This window comes from Watersipora subatra, chromosome 4, assembly GCF_963576615.1.
Source record: "Watersipora subatra chromosome 4, tzWatSuba1.1, whole genome shotgun sequence".
Taxonomy (NCBI): Eukaryota; Metazoa; Bryozoa; class Gymnolaemata; order Cheilostomatida; family Watersiporidae; genus Watersipora; species Watersipora subatra.
In genome coordinates, this window is record NC_088711.1 from 41,982,329 (window position 1) to 42,002,859 (window position 20,531).

The window sequence follows — 20,531 nt, forward strand, 5'->3', positions numbered from 1 at the left end:
GATTTCTGGTTTGTTCTAGTCTTTAGGAGTAACTCATACCCTATTGCAAAAATTTTAACCTAAAAACCATTTGCGAAGTAGCGGTGAATAATGATGGCTTCTTATCTTCACTTTTCATAAACCCTTGCTGTCAATCCCATCGTGGAAAGGATACAACATTGACTGAAGCTGTCTGCAAAGTGGATGTATAGCGAATGTTACCGAAGTTAAGGAGTTGTCCCATTCGTGTGTCAAGTGGAGATAACTACAATAGATCGTTTTTTCTATTACAACACGTGTGGTGACTTACTGCTGTTTTAGTAGATGAGTGTCTAGACTCGTCTATAACCTGCAAGCAATAAAAATGACTGACTAGATTGCTAAAACAGCTTCCATTGCTGTCCCCAGCAATAAATGACCAGACGCGAAACCGCGCATCAACCCTCTAATTATTGAAACCGCGTCTATCAAGCAAACAATAAACCCAGCGCGACCTTTGGCAAAAATGTAGAAAGGGCACAAAAAATCAAGGAAAAAACTGATATCTAATAATTTGTCATTGACTTTGTGATCATCAAAATTTCGGTTGGACAAATGATTGCACAGGACATATAAAATGGTAAAGAGACTATTTATATATATGCACACTTACAAACAATCATATAGCTCAAATCCATGAAGTGACACCTATAATAAGGCTTCACATTGTACCCAAATCATTTTCAGTAGCTGAAGTATTAAGCGAAAAGAGCTCATAGTGAATTGTTAAGAGAGACCGCTATTTTTATGTACCTCGAAGTGCATTTCTATCTATTATCTGTGTATGTACAAACTAAATTGGAATGAATTGAGAATGTAGTGAACAGATTGCCATAGAATAGCTTGTAATTGTTCAATACATCTTGGTCTGTAGTTATCTACATTTTAGTAATAGTGACCATCATTGTTGACATAATCACCCGTAACTTCTTCAACCAAAGGTTTACCATTTTGCATGTAGGAGAGAAGCTTTCAGAACAACAAAAACTTATCAAAACCAACTAAGTATCCAATGTTTGTATTTGCAGGATAGAAACAGCACACATGTTGTCTATTTGTAAAAAAACATGCAAATGTAGCACCAGTAACAAGATTCAATAGGTATCACAAGTTGTTTAATATGATTGTAGAAGTTCTTATATGCATCGATCCCAAAATGTTGAGGGTCACGTATTAGCTTGTCTCTTAGAAAACAACATTTCGTTTGAATGAAATTTGACAAGTCTGTTCGCTTTAGATGTAGCTAGCTAATAGTGGCGTTTCTTATCATCTGTCACCTGCAGATGAGTGTACATATTGTCATATACGTAAATGAAAATCAAAATGTGCCTATTATGTGAAAGAAAAAAATTTCCTTAATGTGCCTCATATCATAAATGTGTAAAAAGTAAAAATGATGTTAGCACCTGACAAGCCTAAAGCAAGAATAACATGAAATAAAGATAATATGATAGCAACTACAAATCGTAAGTACATATTCACAAAAGTAGGCACCGCACTGTGAACAGCATGGGTGATGGCCAGGAGTAAAATGCATAGCTAATGCTCTGCAATACAATGACTTGTTCTTCAAGTTTGTCTAGAATTCATCATGATCATATTTGAAGGCTTCCCCAAAGTCCGTAGCCTGGCTTCCGACAAATAAATCATGATTGTCAACGATCTCTTCTTTCGTGAGTGACCCATCCTGAAAGCAAGTCGGCCGTCAATATTTTTTAGCAACACGCTCCTAATGCTCAGTGGTTTTAAGACGAAATAGCAATGCCACAATTAGCATGACACAGTACAGTTGTTCAGCAAAGCTTCAACTATAGAATTACAATTTTATGATTCACTAACAAATACACCACAACCTTAACAACAGTAATTAAACACACCACAACCCTAGCAACAGTAATTGAACACACCACAACCCTAATAACAGTAATTAAACACACCACAACCCTAGCAACAGTAATTGAACACACCACAACCCTAATAACAGTAAGTGAACACACCAAAACACTAGTAACAATAAGTGAACACACCAAAACCCTAGTAACAATAAGTGAACATACCAAAACCCTAGTAACAATAAGTGAACACACCACAACCCTAGTAACAATAAGTGAGCACACCACAACCCTAGTAACAATAAGTGAACACGCCACAACCCTAGCAACAATAAGTGAGCACACCAAAACCCTAGTAACAATAAGTGAACACACCACAACCCTAGCAACAATAAGTGAATACACCACAACTCTAGTAACAATAAGTGAACACACCACAACCCTAGCAACAATAAGTGAACACACCAAAACCCTAGTAACAATAAGTGAACACACCACACATTTTACACCAATAGGTGAATACGTCATGAACCTTACACCAGTAATATCTCCCCAGCTTTTTCAGCAGTTTTTGCTGTAATTCAAACGACTGAGACGACACCTCATTTAGAGAATTTTGAAACAGCAAACCTTATCGAACATGTCAATACACCACAAGGTATAAGTTTGCAATCAGTTGTGTTACCTTGTCAGAATCTGCCTCATATATGAGATGCTTGGCCTCTGCAATCGCGTGGTCATAGTCATCAGGCATAACCCAGTGCTGTATCTCAACTGCATCCAGCACTCCATCCTCCAATCACAATCATGTTAGTAGAGACAACTTGTACTACCTCTAATCAGTGTAAAGAGCTTGTACTAGCACTGAGTAGTGTACGGCACTTGTACTCCTACTACTGACTATGGTGCAGCAATTTTACCCCTTGCTAGTGACTGTTGTACTGAGCTTGTACCCCTACCAATTACTAGGGTTTAGAGTCTGTACTCCTACTGCTGATTAGTATACAAATTATGCACTCCAACATCTGGCTAGTGCACTAAGTTTGTACTCTGGCTACTAAGTAGTGTATAGCGCTCTTTTTTCCTACTATTAACTAGTGTAGAGAGTTTGGTCTCCTACCACTGACCAGTGTACAGAACCTATACTCATGTGACCAATTAGTAAAATGTTTATAAGTTGACAATAATAAGAATGGCAGAGGTAGAAGCCGGTACAACTATGTCAAATCAGCATAAAATCACAGCTCATAATTTTATATCATTTAACAAATATTAACCGTACATACAAAGGAAACATAACTCATAACCTGCAAACATCTATTAGACCTGAGAGCAATATCGAATCAGTAGTCTCTGCTGATGTCCTGTTCAACCTGCCTGGCCTCAACTACAATTAGACCTACCAAGCAATCTAGAATTTTTTGTTTGGCAGTCATTCAGACTACAGTCATACCCTGACATACGAGCTCTCAGGATATTCTGAGCGAACTCGTACATTAATTATCTCATATCTCAGATCAATTTTTCTTATGTAAAATAATTAAAATACAAATTAATCTGTTCCCATCTTCTAAAAAATCATCCAAAAACAGGGTATTACAATGAACGAACATGTTTTTCATTGTTCTAATTCATCGCCTAGTTTAACCAATCAAATGTAACATTATATACGGTACTGTTCAGAGTTCTTACCTTCGAGACAGGAGGTAGCAGCTAACGTCTGTGTGAGAAAGATTTGACAGCATAAAATATATTGAAAATGAAAATAGATAAAAGTTGAATAGAAACTATACACACATACTTACAATAAAGTTTTAATCTTATGATACACAAAACATAAGTTACACAAAAACGTTAATTATACTTTTGGAGTCATTTTCGATTTGTTACATTTCTTCTTCTGGCTTGTTCTTTTCTTGATCCGACAAGAAAGACTGAACGATTCTGTTCTGGTAAGCAGCCTCTAGCAAACTTGGCCACCTAACGACTGCATCGTGAACCGTCTTGTATATTTGTATCTCAAAATTTTTCTTGTATCTCAAGGTAAAAATTTGTTCAAAATTCTCTTCGTATCTGAAATTTCTCATATGTTAGGACGCTTGTATGTCGAGGTATGAACTTGCATGGGTGAATATGTGCTATTCATTCACCGAGGCCAGCACAGAATTCACACCGCATCCATTCCACATTACTTGAATAAGGCCCGAAGAGACTGTTCACATAGAAGGGTGTGAAAAAAGAGAGCTTACTTTGTTGAGGTCCCTCCACTTGCTGAAGTGCTCCCTCTCCTCAGCCATCCAATCAGGCTCTTCCTCCTTTCCTAGTTGAGGCCACATGTCACCTGTGACACAATGTACGAGATTTATGAACTTATGCTAGATGTTTGGTAGTTCTGTAAGAAATGTCAGATTACTTGGAATTTCCAGAATTTAAATTGACACAATTTGTTTTGAGCTAATTATTTTAGCAAAAATATGTAGAGAATAAAACTAATCAAGCTTCTGCAATAAATACTTTATCCTTTTTTATGTGAGTTATTAAAGATTTTTACAAAGAGTTATGGTTTTGCATAATTTTTTATGCCAAAAGCCTGACTTGACAATTACATGTGGCTGAAAACTTCCAAAGCCATAATATAAATACAACACAACTAAGAATGCGCACCTTACTGACAAATAACAAACTCACACCTGACGAATATATTGAAACTAATATAGCAACATTTAACAAGCTTTAAAAAGCGGAAATATATTTTTTTGGATGTGTTCTCCCTAACCATTAACAGTGAGCTCAAATGAAGGATAACAAAAAAATGACCATCAATAATATATTTTAATCTTTCTAACGCCATTTCAATTCTCTAGCCATTAAAGTAACTATGTAGGTTATGCCTACGGAGGTTGTGCCTATGTAGGTTGCGCCTATGTAGGTTGTGCCTATGTAGGTTGTGCCTATGTAGGTTGCGCCTATATATGTTGCGCCTATGTAGGTTGCGCCTATGTAGGTTGCGCCTATGTAGGTTGCGCCTATGTATGTTGCGCCTATGTAGGTTGCGCCTATGTAGGTTGCGCCTATGTAGGTTGCGCCTATATATGTTGCGCCTATGTAGGTTGTGCCTATGTAGGTTGCGCCTATATATGTTGCGCCTATGTAGGTTGCGCCTATGTAGGTTGCGCCTATGTAGGTTGCGCCTATGTATGTTGCGCCTATGTAGGTTGCGCCTATGTAGGTTGCGCCTATGTAGGTTGCGCCTATATATGTTGCGCCTATGTAGGTTGCGCCTATGTAGGTTGCGCCTATGTAGGTTGCGCCTATGTATGTTGCGCCTATGTAGGTTGCGCCTATGTAGGTTGCGCCTATGTAGGTTGCACCTATGTAGGTTGCGCCTATGTAGGTTACGCCTATGTAGGTTGTGTCAACAAAACAAATAAATACTTCCAGAGTCATAAGTATTCTCAGGTAGAGTGTATAAAGGAACGTACTCAAATACTCATCCATGCTAACCACGCCATTGTGGTTCTTATCGAGATCCTCTAGGGCCTCCTGCACCACCACCTCTCTCATATGCAGTGCATCCTCTGGGTGCAGGAAGTTTACGTACTCCTCAAATACGAGTAACCCATCATAGTCAACGTCGGCCAGTTTAAACCTTCGGTAGTCTCGGTCTTTCATTTCTTTGTGGCTGAAGGCACCGCCTGACTGCATTCCATTCAACTCCTCATCTACAGGAAGGGTGTGCAATTACTGACTCACAGGCTACTGCAGTAAAAACCCGATTACGGCTAAAAACTCAATCTAACAAATAAGCCAAGAATGGAGATCTTTTAACAAAACAAACTGCAAGTGCATACATGTACATCTATACATACAAATTGAATAAAGATGTACACATACATCTATTTCTATATATTACATATGCATTACAAGTAGCATATAAAAACATACAGTAGATAATAGAGCTTTACAGCCCCATTGCTTCTTGAAAAAGTTAGTTATCGTGTGCAATGTATCTTTCTAACTCTCGATATCATATGCAAATAGTCTAGTTGGTTTGACATTATTATATAGCTTTAGCGTCGTGTTTTACTATAGGCCATTCTTGTTCAACCCCTATTTTACTTGGATTAGTAAATTGATGATTTTTTCCTGCAAAATGAGTTTTAGCAAAACATGCATATAAGTATTGCAGGTTTTTCAGACACGGCTAACATAATGTAAGACACTATTTCATCTTCATACGTAGCGCACAGGGGAAAAAACTGATTCACTTAAAACAGCTACCTGAGATTCCTGCATAAGTGTTGTTGAAATAGTGCTCCCAAGACATGGAGTCATCAGGCTTTAACTCATAGTTGTTCCACTGCACTTTTGCATTCTGCGTAATGTAACGTCTCTGTATGTACTTTATCCAGGCAACAAGCTCGGACTCAGTCACCTTTTTATCGTTGTTGGAGTCGATCTTATCCACTATCACTCTGCAAATTGCGTGTAAAAGAATATATGATGAAACGAGTTATATAATATTTTTTGCCATTTAATGTAACTTGGTGTGAAAGAATACCAGCTGATAGAGATTACCTGTATACTACAGCTCAATGTAATTCTCTTGGCAGTTACACCCTGTGACTAAACATAACTTGTCACCTATATATTCACACTCTACATGATGGTATTATCAGAGCTTGCACCAGGGAACATCAGATAAAACATAAATATTGCTGTTATATAAACACAAAGTTTGGTCTCACATAATGCGAAAATCAATGCGTAGGAGAGTATCCACATCCAAGAGCAGCAATCAAGAAAATGGAACATCTCGATCCAATGGATTTGTCAAAGCTTGTTACTCGTGATTATTTAAAACCCTCACTTAGCTGACAGTAACAATGAACAATCCTCTACAAGAACAACTATGAACTGACTCTCAAATAGGTTTGATAAAGCATAGCGTACTTGAGACCCTGAATGCTCTGCTCTGGAGAGAAATGGTCAAACTCCCGAGCCTTCTCTCTTCCGAGGAATGCTTCGTGATCATATTCTGCATTGTGTCCGTTCAAACTGTGATCAGCATCACTCAGTTCCTAAAGGATTTACATAAAGAACTATTTGAGCATAAACTAAAGCTACTGGAAGAAAAAAGTTTGAGTGAAGTTGGTCATATTTATATAGTAAATACATAAAAAAATCTCTGATTTCGATGTAAAATCAATGAATTAATGCAATAAAATATTGAAGGAAAGATTTTCAACAGATGTCTCTTTCCACCATATCAGTTGTATCGTCATCCAAAAACTTACATCTGAAACTAACAAAGCAATAGAATAAAACTAAAGCAATAAATAAATAACTACAAAGGAAAGCCACGTAGGTTTACCCTCTCCTGTGTCCTTTTGTCATGGTTGTCTGGAATTATTGACCCAGAGGTTGTTAATGCCAACAGGGCCAAAATGACTCCCACTCCGTATAAGCTTTTCTTTAACATCTATAAAAATAATCTGTACATCAGGCAACTGTAACTAGACCCGAGATGAAAACCTGAAATCAGAGCCCTGACAAAAAAATACAACAGGAAATAGGGTAGACTAATAAGTGAACTGTTGAAAGGAGATGACTCCAAAAATAATCTTACAAAAGTAACGAATAGTTCAACCAACCCATCAGCTTTGTAAAAAAAGGTTAAGAGGTAGACAAACCAGTAGCCAGAGATAATGGAGCTGAAAGGAATAACAGCGAATGATGACTCAGGTTGCACTGGGCTTTTAAATTCTGGCACTGAGTAATAAGGTCGTTTTTGAACAACTGATTAGGATACTAAGTTTTCCATCATCTCTAGTAAATTCAGACATGTGTATAAAGACACTAATGTCTTGTTAAAACTAGGTACATGTACAGTCATAGTACTCAGAAAACATCACCTGGCAGCTCAATAAAAGGGTCATACAGGAGTACAAAAAGAAAAAGAGAGGGGAAGAGATAGTAGTGGATGCAGAGATTAAATTTATCAGCAGTATGACTTCAGGAACAGAATGGAGAGAATCGTGAAAAAGATGAAAAGAACACAGGACAGCCAGGAACATAAAGGTCAAGTCTGAGAAAAGACATGAAGCGGTGAAATAGGTACAACTGTACAACAAACAGATTCTAAAAGTTAGCTAAAGAGATAGGAGTTGAACATTTGGAAAAGCTTTGTCAGTTTTGCATAATTTAATATAATTGTTTTGGAATTAGGTGAAACAATGGGTGTTCAAATCCGAACATGGATCGAACACAGTCAAACATGGATAACTCGCCCTCGGATAGCTCGAACACATGGTTAACTCAAGCGGTTTTGTTTGGTCCGTTCCCGCGCAATGATAAATTGCTTCAGATAACTCGACCTCAACTTCGTTAACTCGAACAGTTTTTTGCCCAACGGCTACCGAGATGGTTGTTATCACTTTAGAATATCACTTCATTCCAAGCAATAGAGAGAAACCTCAACTTTTAGTAGTTCATAGGCGTCGTTATTACCATCATCGGCAAAATATTTTTGTCTACGACTTTTCTAAAGGTTTGGTGAAATTTGATTTATACCAAACATCTGCTTAGCGATGGTCCTTTGAAGGCAAGGAAAAGCGTGGTAACCTTCGCATAAACTTCAAGAAAAATTGACAAACTTGATCTTAGTTAAAACGCTCAAAAGAAAAATAAGCCTTTTCTTCTGAGCATTTCAACAGCGATCAAGTTTTGCCAATTTTAATCTGAAAATGTCCTGGCAGTCACTTCACATAAAACAACAAACAAATCTCAAGTGATAGAAAAATCTCTATACTTTCTGATGAAATTTTTTTTAACTTTACATTAGAAGTATTTAATTTGAAACAAGCCATTTATGCTTTGGATTTATATTACAATTTGTATATGCATATGTATCTACTAATAAATACATGGACTTATGAGCGTGCTCTGATAACTTGAACACTCTGATAATTCGAACACTTTCACTCGGTCCCGTGAAGTTTGAGTTATCCACGTATGACTGTATATACTTATGACTGACTAGATTAGCCCATTGGAAAACAGTTTGCAGTTGCATACTGCTACCAAGTATATGACTGGCAATCAATACCATGAGTCTTGAAAAGTTTTGCTTTTGGTGATTCAAAAACCTCCAATGGTTTCAGCTGAGCACATAACTATGTAGAACTAAAAAAGCAGAAGTATGATTAGCGCTGCTGAGTTACTGCAGGAAATAAATTAGCTGTTTCCAATGCTGTGAGGCGAGCTTATGAATCAATCCTTGAGCTACCAAAAATATTGACCAATTCATGGTCTCTTCCTCTTGGAATGTTAAAGTAAATGCTGGGTATTGATGTACCTCTACTAATAGAAACCCTTGTGTAAGATTTATGATAGACCTTTCTTTTTATTAATGAGGGAAAAAATATAGCTGAGGTAATTGATATTTCTCCCGATTCTCGGAATTAAATATGTTAGAACTGTAACCGTACCAATAAATGTTTTAAATATGTAAGCCAAGTTTAAACAAAATTTAAGGTTTATCATGTAATTGTTGACATATTGAGATGGTAAGAAATAATGGAGGGAAAAGTGAAGAAGCAGCGAGGTCACCGATATACCGGGCTGACCTGCCACACCAAAGATACCAATAATTAGAGTAGAAGCCGACTGAGAAGCACACATACAGCTGAGTAAATACTAGTTTTGTTTATCTAAAAAACTTTGAGAACCTTTGTGATTCTCCAAGTGCCAGGCAGGCACTTGGAGAAAGTGATAGAGAATATTTACAACGGGTAGAGAGTTTGAGCAGATATGCAGAGGTGGCTAACAATAATGATAGGGTAAGGTTTGCCCTTATAGTGGCGGTTAACGGGTTGAGAGATAGAGAAGTAAGCAGAGATTTAATGAAGAATGCCAATCTTACTTGGGCGTTATTGCATGAGGCATTGAGGGCTCGTGAAATGGCCAACAACTCGGATAGATTTTTGAGAAATGAGGGTAGAAGTACCGATTTAAAAAGTGAGGTTAAGAGAGAAGTAGCAAAGGTATCAGAGTTTGATAGCCGAGTGCAGTACAGGAGTAATGATAGAGATAGAAGTTATGATTCAGCAGGTAGATCTTCCCCTAGGGGTAGCCCTAGGAGTAGTAGAGGGTATTATGGTAGTGAGGAGCATGATACTAGTAGATATGGGACAAGAGGCCGGGAGTATAACAAGGACAGTGACAGTAGGAAGTATAGAGATAATAGCAGGGAGAGGCATGTCTCTAGATATAGAGGAAGCAGTAGAGAAGGCAGTGAAGATAGAGTATGCTATAATTGCAGATGTAGTGGCCATGAGATGAGGAGTTGTCCCTCCATTAAATGTTTTTCTTGTGGAGGGCGAGGACATGTATACAGTTATTGTAGGGATAAGGGAGATGTAGGTTATGACAGACGAGGTAGCAGCAGGAGGTAGTCAGGATAATAGCTATGAGCGATATGGTAGCAGGGACAGTAGTAGGGAGAGGTACAGAGGCCGAGAAAGCCCCCGCGAGATTAGAGACAAATTTAGCAGGTACAGGGACAACAGTATGAATAGGTTTGAGGGGGAGAAGTATAAGGAGAGGCGCGCGACGAGCCAGTATGAAGGGTACCGAGATAGTAGTAAGGGCAGAAGTGTTAGGTTCTCTGGTTCTAGGGATAAGTATGAGGATGACAGTTGACTAGGAAGGAGAATTGTACAGGTTTTAAAGATCAATGGGAAGAACGTTGAATTTACATTTGATACTGGGGCAGAGGTGTCGACTGTAACCGAGGGGACGGCCGAAAGGCTGAACCTACGGCTAGAGGAGCCATCTACTGTCTTGGCGGGAATAGATGGTCGTAAACTAAGAGTAGTCGGTAAAGCAGGTGTTCAGTTGGAAAGTAAATATAGATTTATGGAGACAGAGGTATACGTGATGAAGGGATCTAGGACAAACTTGTTGGGTATAACCGAGTTGAGGCAGCTGAATTTGTTGGCTGTAGTCAACGCGGTGAGCAACAGCGAGTTTGACCCAGTAAAGGGGTTCGGGGAAGTTTTTAAAAGTCTAGGCACTATGCCAGGTATTTTTAAGATTAAGTTGAAGGAAGGTATAGAGCCAGTGAGGCTGTACTCGCCTCGACCTATAGCAGCAGGTTTAAGAGAGCAGGCTAAGCAGGAGTTAGATAACATGTTGGAAAATAAAGTGATTGAGCAGGTTGAAGAACCTACTGAGTGGTGCTCAGGGCTAACTATAGCGCCTAAGGCAGAGGGGAAGATAAGGATGTGTGTAGATTAAACTGGACTGAACAGATCTGTCAAGCGAGAGGTTTACCCTTTGCCTAAGATTTCAGATCTGCTCAGTGAATTGTCTAAGGGAACGATGTTTTCGAAGTTAGATGCGAATTCAGGGTTTTGGCAAGTTCAGGTGGAGGAGGGATCAAAGTCATTGATGACCTTTATCACCCCTTGGGGTAGATATAGGCTCAATCGGATGCCATTTGGTATCTCCTCAGCTCCTGAATTTTTCCAGAGAGCAATGGAAATAGTTATTGGGAACATGAAGGGAGTAGTATGCTTAATGGACGATGTCTTAGTATATGGAAGGGATGCAGATGAACATTGGTCAAGATTGAGGGAGGTGCAAGGAAAAATCAGGCGTTCAGGCATGACGTTAAGGAAGGATAAGTGCGAGTTTGGAAAAAGTGAAATTAAGTTTCTGGGCCATTTGGTTAGTGCGGCTGGCATTAAGCCAGACCCATGTAAAGTAGAGGCAGTTCTAGGCTTGAAGTCGCCGGTTAATAAAACGGAGGCTAGGAGGTTTACAGGGATGGTAAATTATTTGAGCAAGTTCAGTATAGAGTTAGCAGGGTTATGCACGCCTATCTACAAGGTGTCAGGGAGTAGATCACAGTAGTATTGGGGTCCAGATCAGGAACAGGCTTTCGAGAAGGTTAAGATAGCTTTATCTAAAGCACCAGTTTTGTGTGCCTTTGATTTGAGTAGGAGGCATAGGGTGTCTGCAGATGCCAGTAGAAACGCAGTAGGGGCAGTATTGCTACAATTGACTGAGGGTAATGTGTGGCAGCCAGTGGAATATGCATCGAGAAAAATGTCTGAGGCAGAGGAAAGATATGCGGTGATAGAGAAGGAGGCATTGGCAATTACATGGGCATGTGGGAAGTTTGACTACTATCTAGTAGGCAGAAAGTTTGAGATTGAGACTGATCATAAGCCACTTATTTCACTGTTAGGTGAGGACTTGTCAGCCTTACCAGTCAGGGTTCAGAGGTTTAAAATGAGGTTAATGAGGTATGACTACACGATATTTCATACACCCGGGGAGCAAATGTATTTGGCCGACTCTTTGAGCCGACCTAATGGCAAATTGGACAGTGAAAGTGAAATGAGTAGGAGCGAGGATGTAAATACTGCTGTAGTTAGCAGTGTGACTACTGACAATTTTACGGACAGTTTAACGATAGAATTAAGGTCGGAAATGTTGAAAGATGATGAGGCTGCTGAATGTTTGAAATTTGTTACGGAAGGTTGGCCGAGAGGTGGCAAAAGGTTCGGCAGTGAGCTTCTAAAGCTTTATAGTGCAAGGGTATGGCTTACTGTACGGGATGGTCTACTTTTCTTTAGAGACAGGGTATACATACCTAGGTCTATGAGAAAGTTGTATTTAGAGAAGTGTCATGTTGGGCACCAGGGAATTGATAAATGTCGTCGGAGAGCTAGGTGCCACTTCTGGTGGCCAGGAGTTAGCGTAGACATCTATGAGTTCATAGGGCAATGTGATACCTGTGTCATCCATGAGACAGTCAAGCACCAACCCATGGTTGAATATGAGTTGCCAACAAAGCCTTGGGAAGTACTCGGTAGTGATGTGTTTGTATTAGATGGCGAGTTATATTTGTTAATAGTTGATTACTATTCCAGGTGGATTGAGGCACTGTACATCAACGCTCAAACATCTAGGGAGGTAATAACGGTTATGAAGAAAGTGTTTGCTAGATTCGGTATCCCTAGCATTCTGCGGTCAGATAATGGGCCTTGTTATGATAGTAAAGAGTTTAGAGAGTTTGCAGATTTGTACGGTATCAGGGTAATTACTAGTAGCCCTCGAGATCCCCAGAGTAATGGTTTGGCAGAAAGTGCAGTTAAAACAGTGAAAAGTTTGTGGAAAAAAGAGCGGGATAAGGATATGGCATTGTTAGTGTATAGAACAACCCCTTTGTCAACTGGGTACTCACCCGGGGAACTAATGTTTGGCAGAGCGGTTAAATCGAATTTGGGTGTGAGCAGTAAAGGGGAAGTAAATTACGAGGAGTTCGAAAGTAGAGAAAGGGAAAGGAAGTTGAAATCGAAAAGTAGTTGGGATATCCAGCATAGGGTATCAAAATTGCCGGAATTAGAACCAGGACAGGTCGTCTACATGAAAGCACCTACTGACACAGGAGCAACAGGTACGGTGGTAAGAAGGGACAGTACACCAGAGAGTTATTGGATACGGGTGGGTTCGGGTGAGATCAGGAGAAATAGGAAACATCTGTTTCCTCTTAATAACAATCTCTCCTGGGGTTCCCCTAATGATACTAACACCGGTAGTCAGGGTGCTAACCATAACATCCCTAATGATTTTTGTGAGTTGTTTGAGGATAGTGAGGAAGGTGAAACACAGTACTGGGTAGACAACAAGCCTAGGCCTAGTGGAGGTGGGGAGAGAATAGGTGGTTTAAATGATGAATCGGAGGAACCACCCGGTGCCACGGTTGGAAGTGGCCTAGCCAGTGGGGATCCCGATGTGAGTAGTCGAGATACCCAAACCTCGCAGGGTACTAGAGAAGGGGCAATAGCCAAAGGCACAGTTACAAGGAGTGGTTGGGTCAGTAAACCCCGGCTAGATAAAGATAGTTTTTACTATTAACCGTTGTTAAAAGATGGTTGCCATGTTGCAGATTGTTGTAGAGAAATTTCAACCAAAACTACAATCTCGATGGAAAGCAGTTCAGGTGGCGAGGCTAGTGGTGACGAACGACCGGAGAAGAGCAGTGAGGAGAGAGTGGGGGAGAGGAAGGACGGTAGTGAGGCTAAAAAGCCTGTGGTATATGGCAGTAGCGGTAAGCTTTGGTGCATGATCTGTAGAGTTAAGCGAGATCACTTGGCGGTGAATTGCCCTGGTAATGCTTGCAGGAGGTGCAGGAGAAGTGGACACTGACAGAAGGACTGCAAGGTACCCATCTGTCAGTGGTGTGGTGATTATGCCGATTATGGCCCAGGGGGAGACTTCCCACAGGATCCCTGTTAGGCCCGTCTCCATTGGGGAGAGCGTGGTCAAGACGGAAGGGGCGGAACCTGAGGTTGAGGAGTCGTGACTGGCCCAACCACCAGTTTCCGAGCCAGTTGAGAGTGGTGGTGGTAGTGATGGAGGCAGTGTTGTTGGTGGCAGAGGTCACGGTGGTGGTGACGGAGGTCACGGTGGTGGTGACGGAGGTCACGGTGGTGGTGACGGAGGTCACGGTGGTGGTGACGGAGGTCACGGTGGTGGTGACGGAGGTGGAGGGGATCAGGAGAGTGAGGAGAGTGGTGCCGCTGAGTACGACGGCAGCCCCGGGTTGCTCGAGAGCCATGGTACACAGGAAGAGTTGATGGACCAGGACCAGGGTTAAAGAGTAAGGTAAACTTCACCAGCAAGGTGAGTTCCTGAATGAGTTCAAGTGCATTTCTGGTTAGTGGCCCATACAGAAAAAAGAAAAAAAAGGGCATGTTGTATAATCGGGTTGTTGGGCAGCGGGCTACGCTAATGTCCAAGGTCATGGTAGTTACAGGTAGTTACGAGAGGTTACGAGAAGTTACGAGTGGTCAAGGACGGGGTAGTCTCAAGGCGAGTACATAAGCCTAGGGAGATCCAGACGGAGTTCTTCTTTGCTTCAACCACATGTGAGTGCGCACCTTTATACAACAATGACATCAAACGAGCACTAAGACTGGTCTACCCTGAATGTAAAAAATTTGTTGAAAAATGTCTAAAACAATGATCTTTTATACTATCACTACAAGCTCAAGTAGATTGTAATAATAGAAAAGAAAAGAAGTTAAGAGCTGCAATGACTCGTTGAATAATTAGTTATTCTGTAGGCATATACAGATGGTATACATGTAAATATGTGTTGAATCAAATGTACCGATTGGTGCAACAGGTATTTTTTGGATAATTGGGAGCATAGAAAGACGAGAGTTTAAAAAAGTTACATAATTTTGGACTAGCTAGTGATTTGATTCTTTTAAATAAATAAATACTTTTAAATAGCGGACTATGCTGAAATAAAGAGATAAATTGTTCACTGCACCAGTTTCCATAAGTCTTATAATAGAATTGTCTATAATAGATCTATAATAGATATTGTTAATAAATAGTCTATAATAGATATTGTCATCAGGAACTTTTATATTAAATAAAGCTCTCTGGTTAAAACGTGATTCAATTGCACAGCCCCATCGTGTTCAAAGTTGTAGTAAAACAATATTACATGACTCTACTGTTAAGTTACATAATTGAACAGTTTTGAATTTTGAACACAGGTTATTTGTGTTTTGCTTGCAGAAAAAATACCCTCTAAAGGATTTGAATAAAAAAATTGTTGAGGAAATCAATCATACACTCTTCATAGCTATTACTCTTCACATTTCTACATTTATAGTTTAACATATTTTAGCCAAGTAGTACACGTTGTGTGTGAGTTGTCTGCTCCTGTTTTATGTATGCCGAGACTTCATAATTATTGACACCATAGACATCCAATACGTGATTAGCAATTGACTATTAATATTATATGTGTTGTGTCCATGCCGTTCTTCTTCCTGTTTTCTTTACGCGCTTCTTACATATAACAGCAAATATATATATCTAACTTTCATCCATGGCATCCATCAACACTTCAACAGGTTATGGGCCCAGGAATCGTTTATTTTACTCCGGTAACCCAACTGACTATCAAATGTGGGAAACTAGATTCACAAATTATCTATATACGCTGGATATTAAGCTTTACAAAGCAGCTTTACCGAAAGAGGATTCTGTCCAAGATGAAGAGGATTTTCATATCAGCAATAGAAGGACATACGCCGAACTCGTTCAGGTTCTCGATGAAAGGTCGCTCCAACTTATCATGGCAGATGCTGCTAATGATGGTAGAAAAGCACTTAAAGTGCTCCGACAACATTACGCTAGTACTGAAAAACCAAGAGTACTCTCTTTATACGAAGAACTCACCACACTCCGGCTCAATGACACAGAAGATATAACAGGTTACCTGATAAGAGCTGAACGTGCTGCTACTGGTTTAAGAACATCTGGTGAGCAAATAAGCGATAACCTTGTAATAGCTATGATATTGAAAGGTTTACCCGAAACCTACAAACCGTTCGTAGTTGTGCACACGCAACTTGACAAAATAAAAACATTATCTGAATTTAAATCTGCGCTCAACACGTATGCTAACACCGAAGCAATGAGGTCACCTCCAAACACTGCGCTCGTTACGCATAGTAATAGCAAATGGTGCTCCACAAATCGTAACCCAAGGACTGCACCACCAACAAGCGATACTCGCATACAATGTCTAGCTTGTGGAAATACGGGACATAAAGCCCGTAATTGCTCTCAAGACCGGGCGTCTTTATTTTGTGACCACTGCCAGATCATTGGACACGTAGAAGCCATATGTCAGAAAAGAAAGCGGTTATTCAATCAGAATAAATCTAACGTAAATGTAGTTACAACTACCCCAAATACTGCTCATCCATCAACCTCCTTTCATTTTGTCGTAAATGCGAGTGAGGCTCATAACGGCGCACCGGGTAACACTCCTTCACGCAAGTTGCTCGTAGATACTGGAGCCACGACACACATAGTGAACTCGCCCGACCGCTTCATTGCATACGACAGCACATTCGCTCCAAAAGAGCATACGATTGAAGTAGCGGATGGCCGTCGCAGTAACCAACTTGTAACCGCTCGTGGTGATGCTGAATTCATGATAACAGATGCAACTGGCAAATCACAAACGGTGATACTACATAACGCCTTGCTAGCCCCAAGTTTTCCGGTAAGCTTGTTCTCTGTTCAGGCAGCTACAGAGGCTGGCGCTGTTGCTATATTTTCTAAAGGCAACAACACAATCCAATCTGGTGACACTATATTCAACCTTGTACAACACGGCAAACTATACTTCTTGGAGGATAGACAAGATGGCGCATACACAACAAGAACCATACAGGAATGGCACAGATGTTTGGGACATATGAACCATGAGGACATAAATCAACTGCAGGCATGCACACAAGGTATGTCAATTGCTAAGTCACAAAGTGTAACCCAAACTTGTACTACTTGTAATGAAAACAAGGCTACTAGACTTCCAAAAGCTACTGATGATGCGCCTGTACATGCTACAAAACCGCTTCAACGGGTACATACAGACATTACCGGGCCAATCATGCCAATATCACGTGAAGGCTTCAAGTATATTATCAATTTTGTTGATGAATACTCTAGCATTTTATTTGTGTACTTCCTTCGTTCAAAAGACGAAGCAACTACCGCTCTAAAACAGTTCCTCGCAGATGTAGCGCCAGTCGGTCAACCACAGGAAATTCACAGTGACAATGGGGGGAATACGTGAGTAAATCGTTCCAAACCGTACTGGTGGAAAATCAAATCAAATACACATCAACAGCTCCATATACGCCGTATCAAAATGGCAAGTCGGAGAGATCATGGCGCAGTCTGCTAGAAATGGCACGGTGCTTACTCTCCGAGTCTGGTATAACTAAACCCTATTGGACATATGCTGTGCGACATGCCCAGTACCTTCGTAACCGTAGCTTTCAAAGACGTACAAAATCAACTGCATATGAACTGTTCACGAGAGCTAAGCCTGATATGCGGAAGATATATGAATTCGGCTGTGCGTGCACATATTACAACGAATCCCACAAACAAAAACTTGATGTTCGGGGATATCCAGGTTATTACTTGGGTGTAAATACAGCAAACCACAGTTATTATATACTTGACTCTCAATACTCAAGGATTATAACGACGCGAAATGTAAGGATACACAAGCCCGAATATGCCGACGAAAAGGCAGTTGAAGAACACGAGGAACTCTGGCCTCCTTGCAATGTTAATACTGGGCAAAATGACGATACACCCGTTGACATCACCGTGCCGCAAGTACCTGTGAGTCCCCAGCCTACTGACGGTAATGATCAAGGTAGGCCGCGCAGGGAGCACAAAACTCCAGCTCGTTTTAGTGATTACGTACTCTCAGCAAATGTTGATTATGCTTACACTGCTTTTCCACTGATACCTAACACTTATGACGAGGCGACAAATAGCAAGCAGGCACACATGTGGAAAGCTGCAATGGATAAAGAGGTGACAACCCTCTGCGATAACAACACCTGGGAAGTGACCCCTCTACCAAAGGGATGTACGGAGACTAAAGGGCGTTGGGTATACACACTTAAGCAGGGCAAAATGCCGGATCAAGTTCAGTACAAGGCTCGTTATGTCGCAAGAGGTTTCACTCAAGTACAAGGGGTTGACTATGATGAAACTTTTTCACCAACTACACGGTTCACTTCTATACGTGCTTTGCTACAAAAAGCAACTAATGAAAACCTCGTTTTACATCAGTTAGACGTCAAGGGGGCATATCTTAATGCACCAATCGATAAAGAACTATACATACAACAGCCACCTGGCTATGAAATGACAGCCAACCGCAGCACACGTCTTACATGCCGACTAAACAAATCCATATATGGTTTAAAGCAAAGTGGCCGCATGTGGTATGAAACACTGACTGATTATCTCAAAGCGAATAGATTTGTAGCTAATGTTCAGGATCCATGTCTGTACACTCGCGGTAGAGTGGATAATGATGATTATGCTATCCTAGTGTTTTGGGTCGATGATATCATTGTTGGCGGAAAAACCGATACAAACATAAACTCAGTAAAAACTCTTTTGCAGGAGAAATTCAACATGGACGACAGGGGACAACTCCAGTGGTTTCTAGGTATAGACTTTAAAAGGCTGAACGATGGACGCTATCAGATCAACCAACAACGTTATGCTGAGCAAATACTCAAACGTTATGGCATGGCTGAATGCAAGCCGGCTTCTACTCCAAGTGGTAGTGACACACATCTCCAAAAGGCTACAGATGACGAGCATGAACAGGTACACATATCAAAGTTCCCATATCGTGAGATCGTTGGCAGCCTTATATACTTGATGACAGCCACCAGACCAGATATCTCTTGGTCTGTCTCCAAACTTTCACAATATCTGGATAAGCCAGGACCTGCGCATGTTACAGCAGTGAAACGTCTACTTCGCTATATTAAGGCCACGCTTTCACACACACTGATATATAGCCCAAGTGAAGGTGTTCTCAGAGGCTATTCCGACTCGGACTGGGCCGGTGACACGGATGATAGACGTTCCACCACCGGTTTTGTAACTACCTTGGGCTCATGTCCGATCAGCTGGAAAACTAGAAAGCAGCCTAGCGTAGCGCTTTCCAGCTGTGAGGCCGAGTACATGGCTCTATCAGATACCACAAGGGAGATGCTCTACCTGCGTACGTTCTGCCTCTCACTCGATCTTAAACAACCAGAGCAGAACATAGTTCTATCCGACAACCAGGGCGCAATAGCACTATCCAAAGGACATGGCGTTAAACATTCTCGCTCCAAACATATTGACATTCGATATCATTTTGTCAGAGAACAGACGACAATGCTCTACAAATATGTGAGTAGTGACAATAACCTCGCCGACATCATGACCAAACCGCTCGATCGAATCAAACATGACTGTGCGCTCAAACAGTTAGGTTTTATGATTGAGGGGGCGTGTTGAGGAAATCAATCATACACTCTTCATAGCTATTACTCTTCACATTTCTACATTTATAGTTTAACATATTTTAGCCAAGTAGTACACGTTGTGTGTGAGTTGTCTGCTCCTGTTTTATGTATGCCGAGACTTCATAATTATTGACACCATAGACATCCAATACGTGATTAGCAATTGACTATTAATATTATATGTGTTGTGTCCATGCCGTTCTTCTTCCTGTTTTCTTTACGCGCTTCTTACATATAACAGCAAATATATATATCTAACTTTCATCCATGGCATCCATCAACACTTCAACAAAAATATCTAAAAATTAATTCAGAACATCATCCTTATTATAGTGCCACGAGCTGGACTGCATAGGCCTATATACACTAGATGTAAGTAGCATGGCGAATGTTGTGCTAAATATTTAAAATGAGCGACCGTTCATTGTTAAATGTTTTTCAAACAAAAAAAACTTACCCCTGAGCAAACTAACATGTTTAGGTTTTTTGGTTCGTATCCAAATAAAATACGATAGTGAATCAAAACAACAACTTAGGGTTAATTATCTAATAAAACAAGAAGTCTAGCTCCTTGATGAAGCAAAAGCCTTTGAACCAAGCTGAAACCCCTGTTCAATGAAACCTACTGCTTGCTTAAAATGTATGTCTTCGTTGCGCATCAATATAATAATAGTATCATGTGTCTCTGCTGACGTGGAAGAATTGACAAAACGCCGGAGAATAGCTTCTGAAA

General features: G+C 40.5%; 1 protein-coding gene across 2 annotated transcripts; it reads right to left on the reverse strand.

Moving 5' to 3' along the window:
• Nucleotides 1-1,020: 1,020 nt before the first annotated feature.
• Nucleotides 1,021-20,518, reverse strand: LOC137393084 (calumenin-like). 2 transcript variants are annotated; one of them, XM_068079488.1, is made up of 8 exons: nt 20,425-20,518; nt 7,225-7,332; nt 6,804-6,931; nt 6,132-6,325; nt 5,333-5,572; nt 4,100-4,191; nt 2,536-2,643; nt 1,021-1,705 (listed from the first exon to the last, which is right to left on the reverse strand). In XM_068079488.1, the coding sequence occupies exons 1-8, from the start codon at nt 20,455-20,457 to the stop codon at nt 1,598-1,600; spliced, it is 1,011 nt and encodes a 336-aa protein (XP_067935589.1). In that variant the 5' UTR covers nt 20,458-20,518; the 3' UTR covers nt 1,021-1,597. The 2 variants fall into 2 exon arrangements, with proteins under 2 accessions (XP_067935589.1, XP_067935590.1); XM_068079489.1 differs by lacking the exon at nt 20,425-20,518 and adding an exon at nt 20,256-20,418.
• Nucleotides 20,519-20,531: the final 13 nt, after the last annotated feature.

Bases quoted from the DNA above. Each gene is read 5' to 3' on its own strand.
- LOC137393084 (XM_068079488.1), bottom strand. From the start codon at position 20,457: ATGCGCAACGAAGACATACATTTTAAGCAAGCA. The intron at 5,573-6,131 runs GTAGCTGTTTTA...CCCTTCCTGTAG, and splicing joins CACTTATGCAGGAATCTCAG to ATGAGGAGTTGAATGGAATG. The intron at 4,192-5,332 runs GTACGTTCCTTT...ATTGTGTCACAG, and splicing joins TAGCATGGATGAGTATTTGA to GTGACATGTGGCCTCAACTA.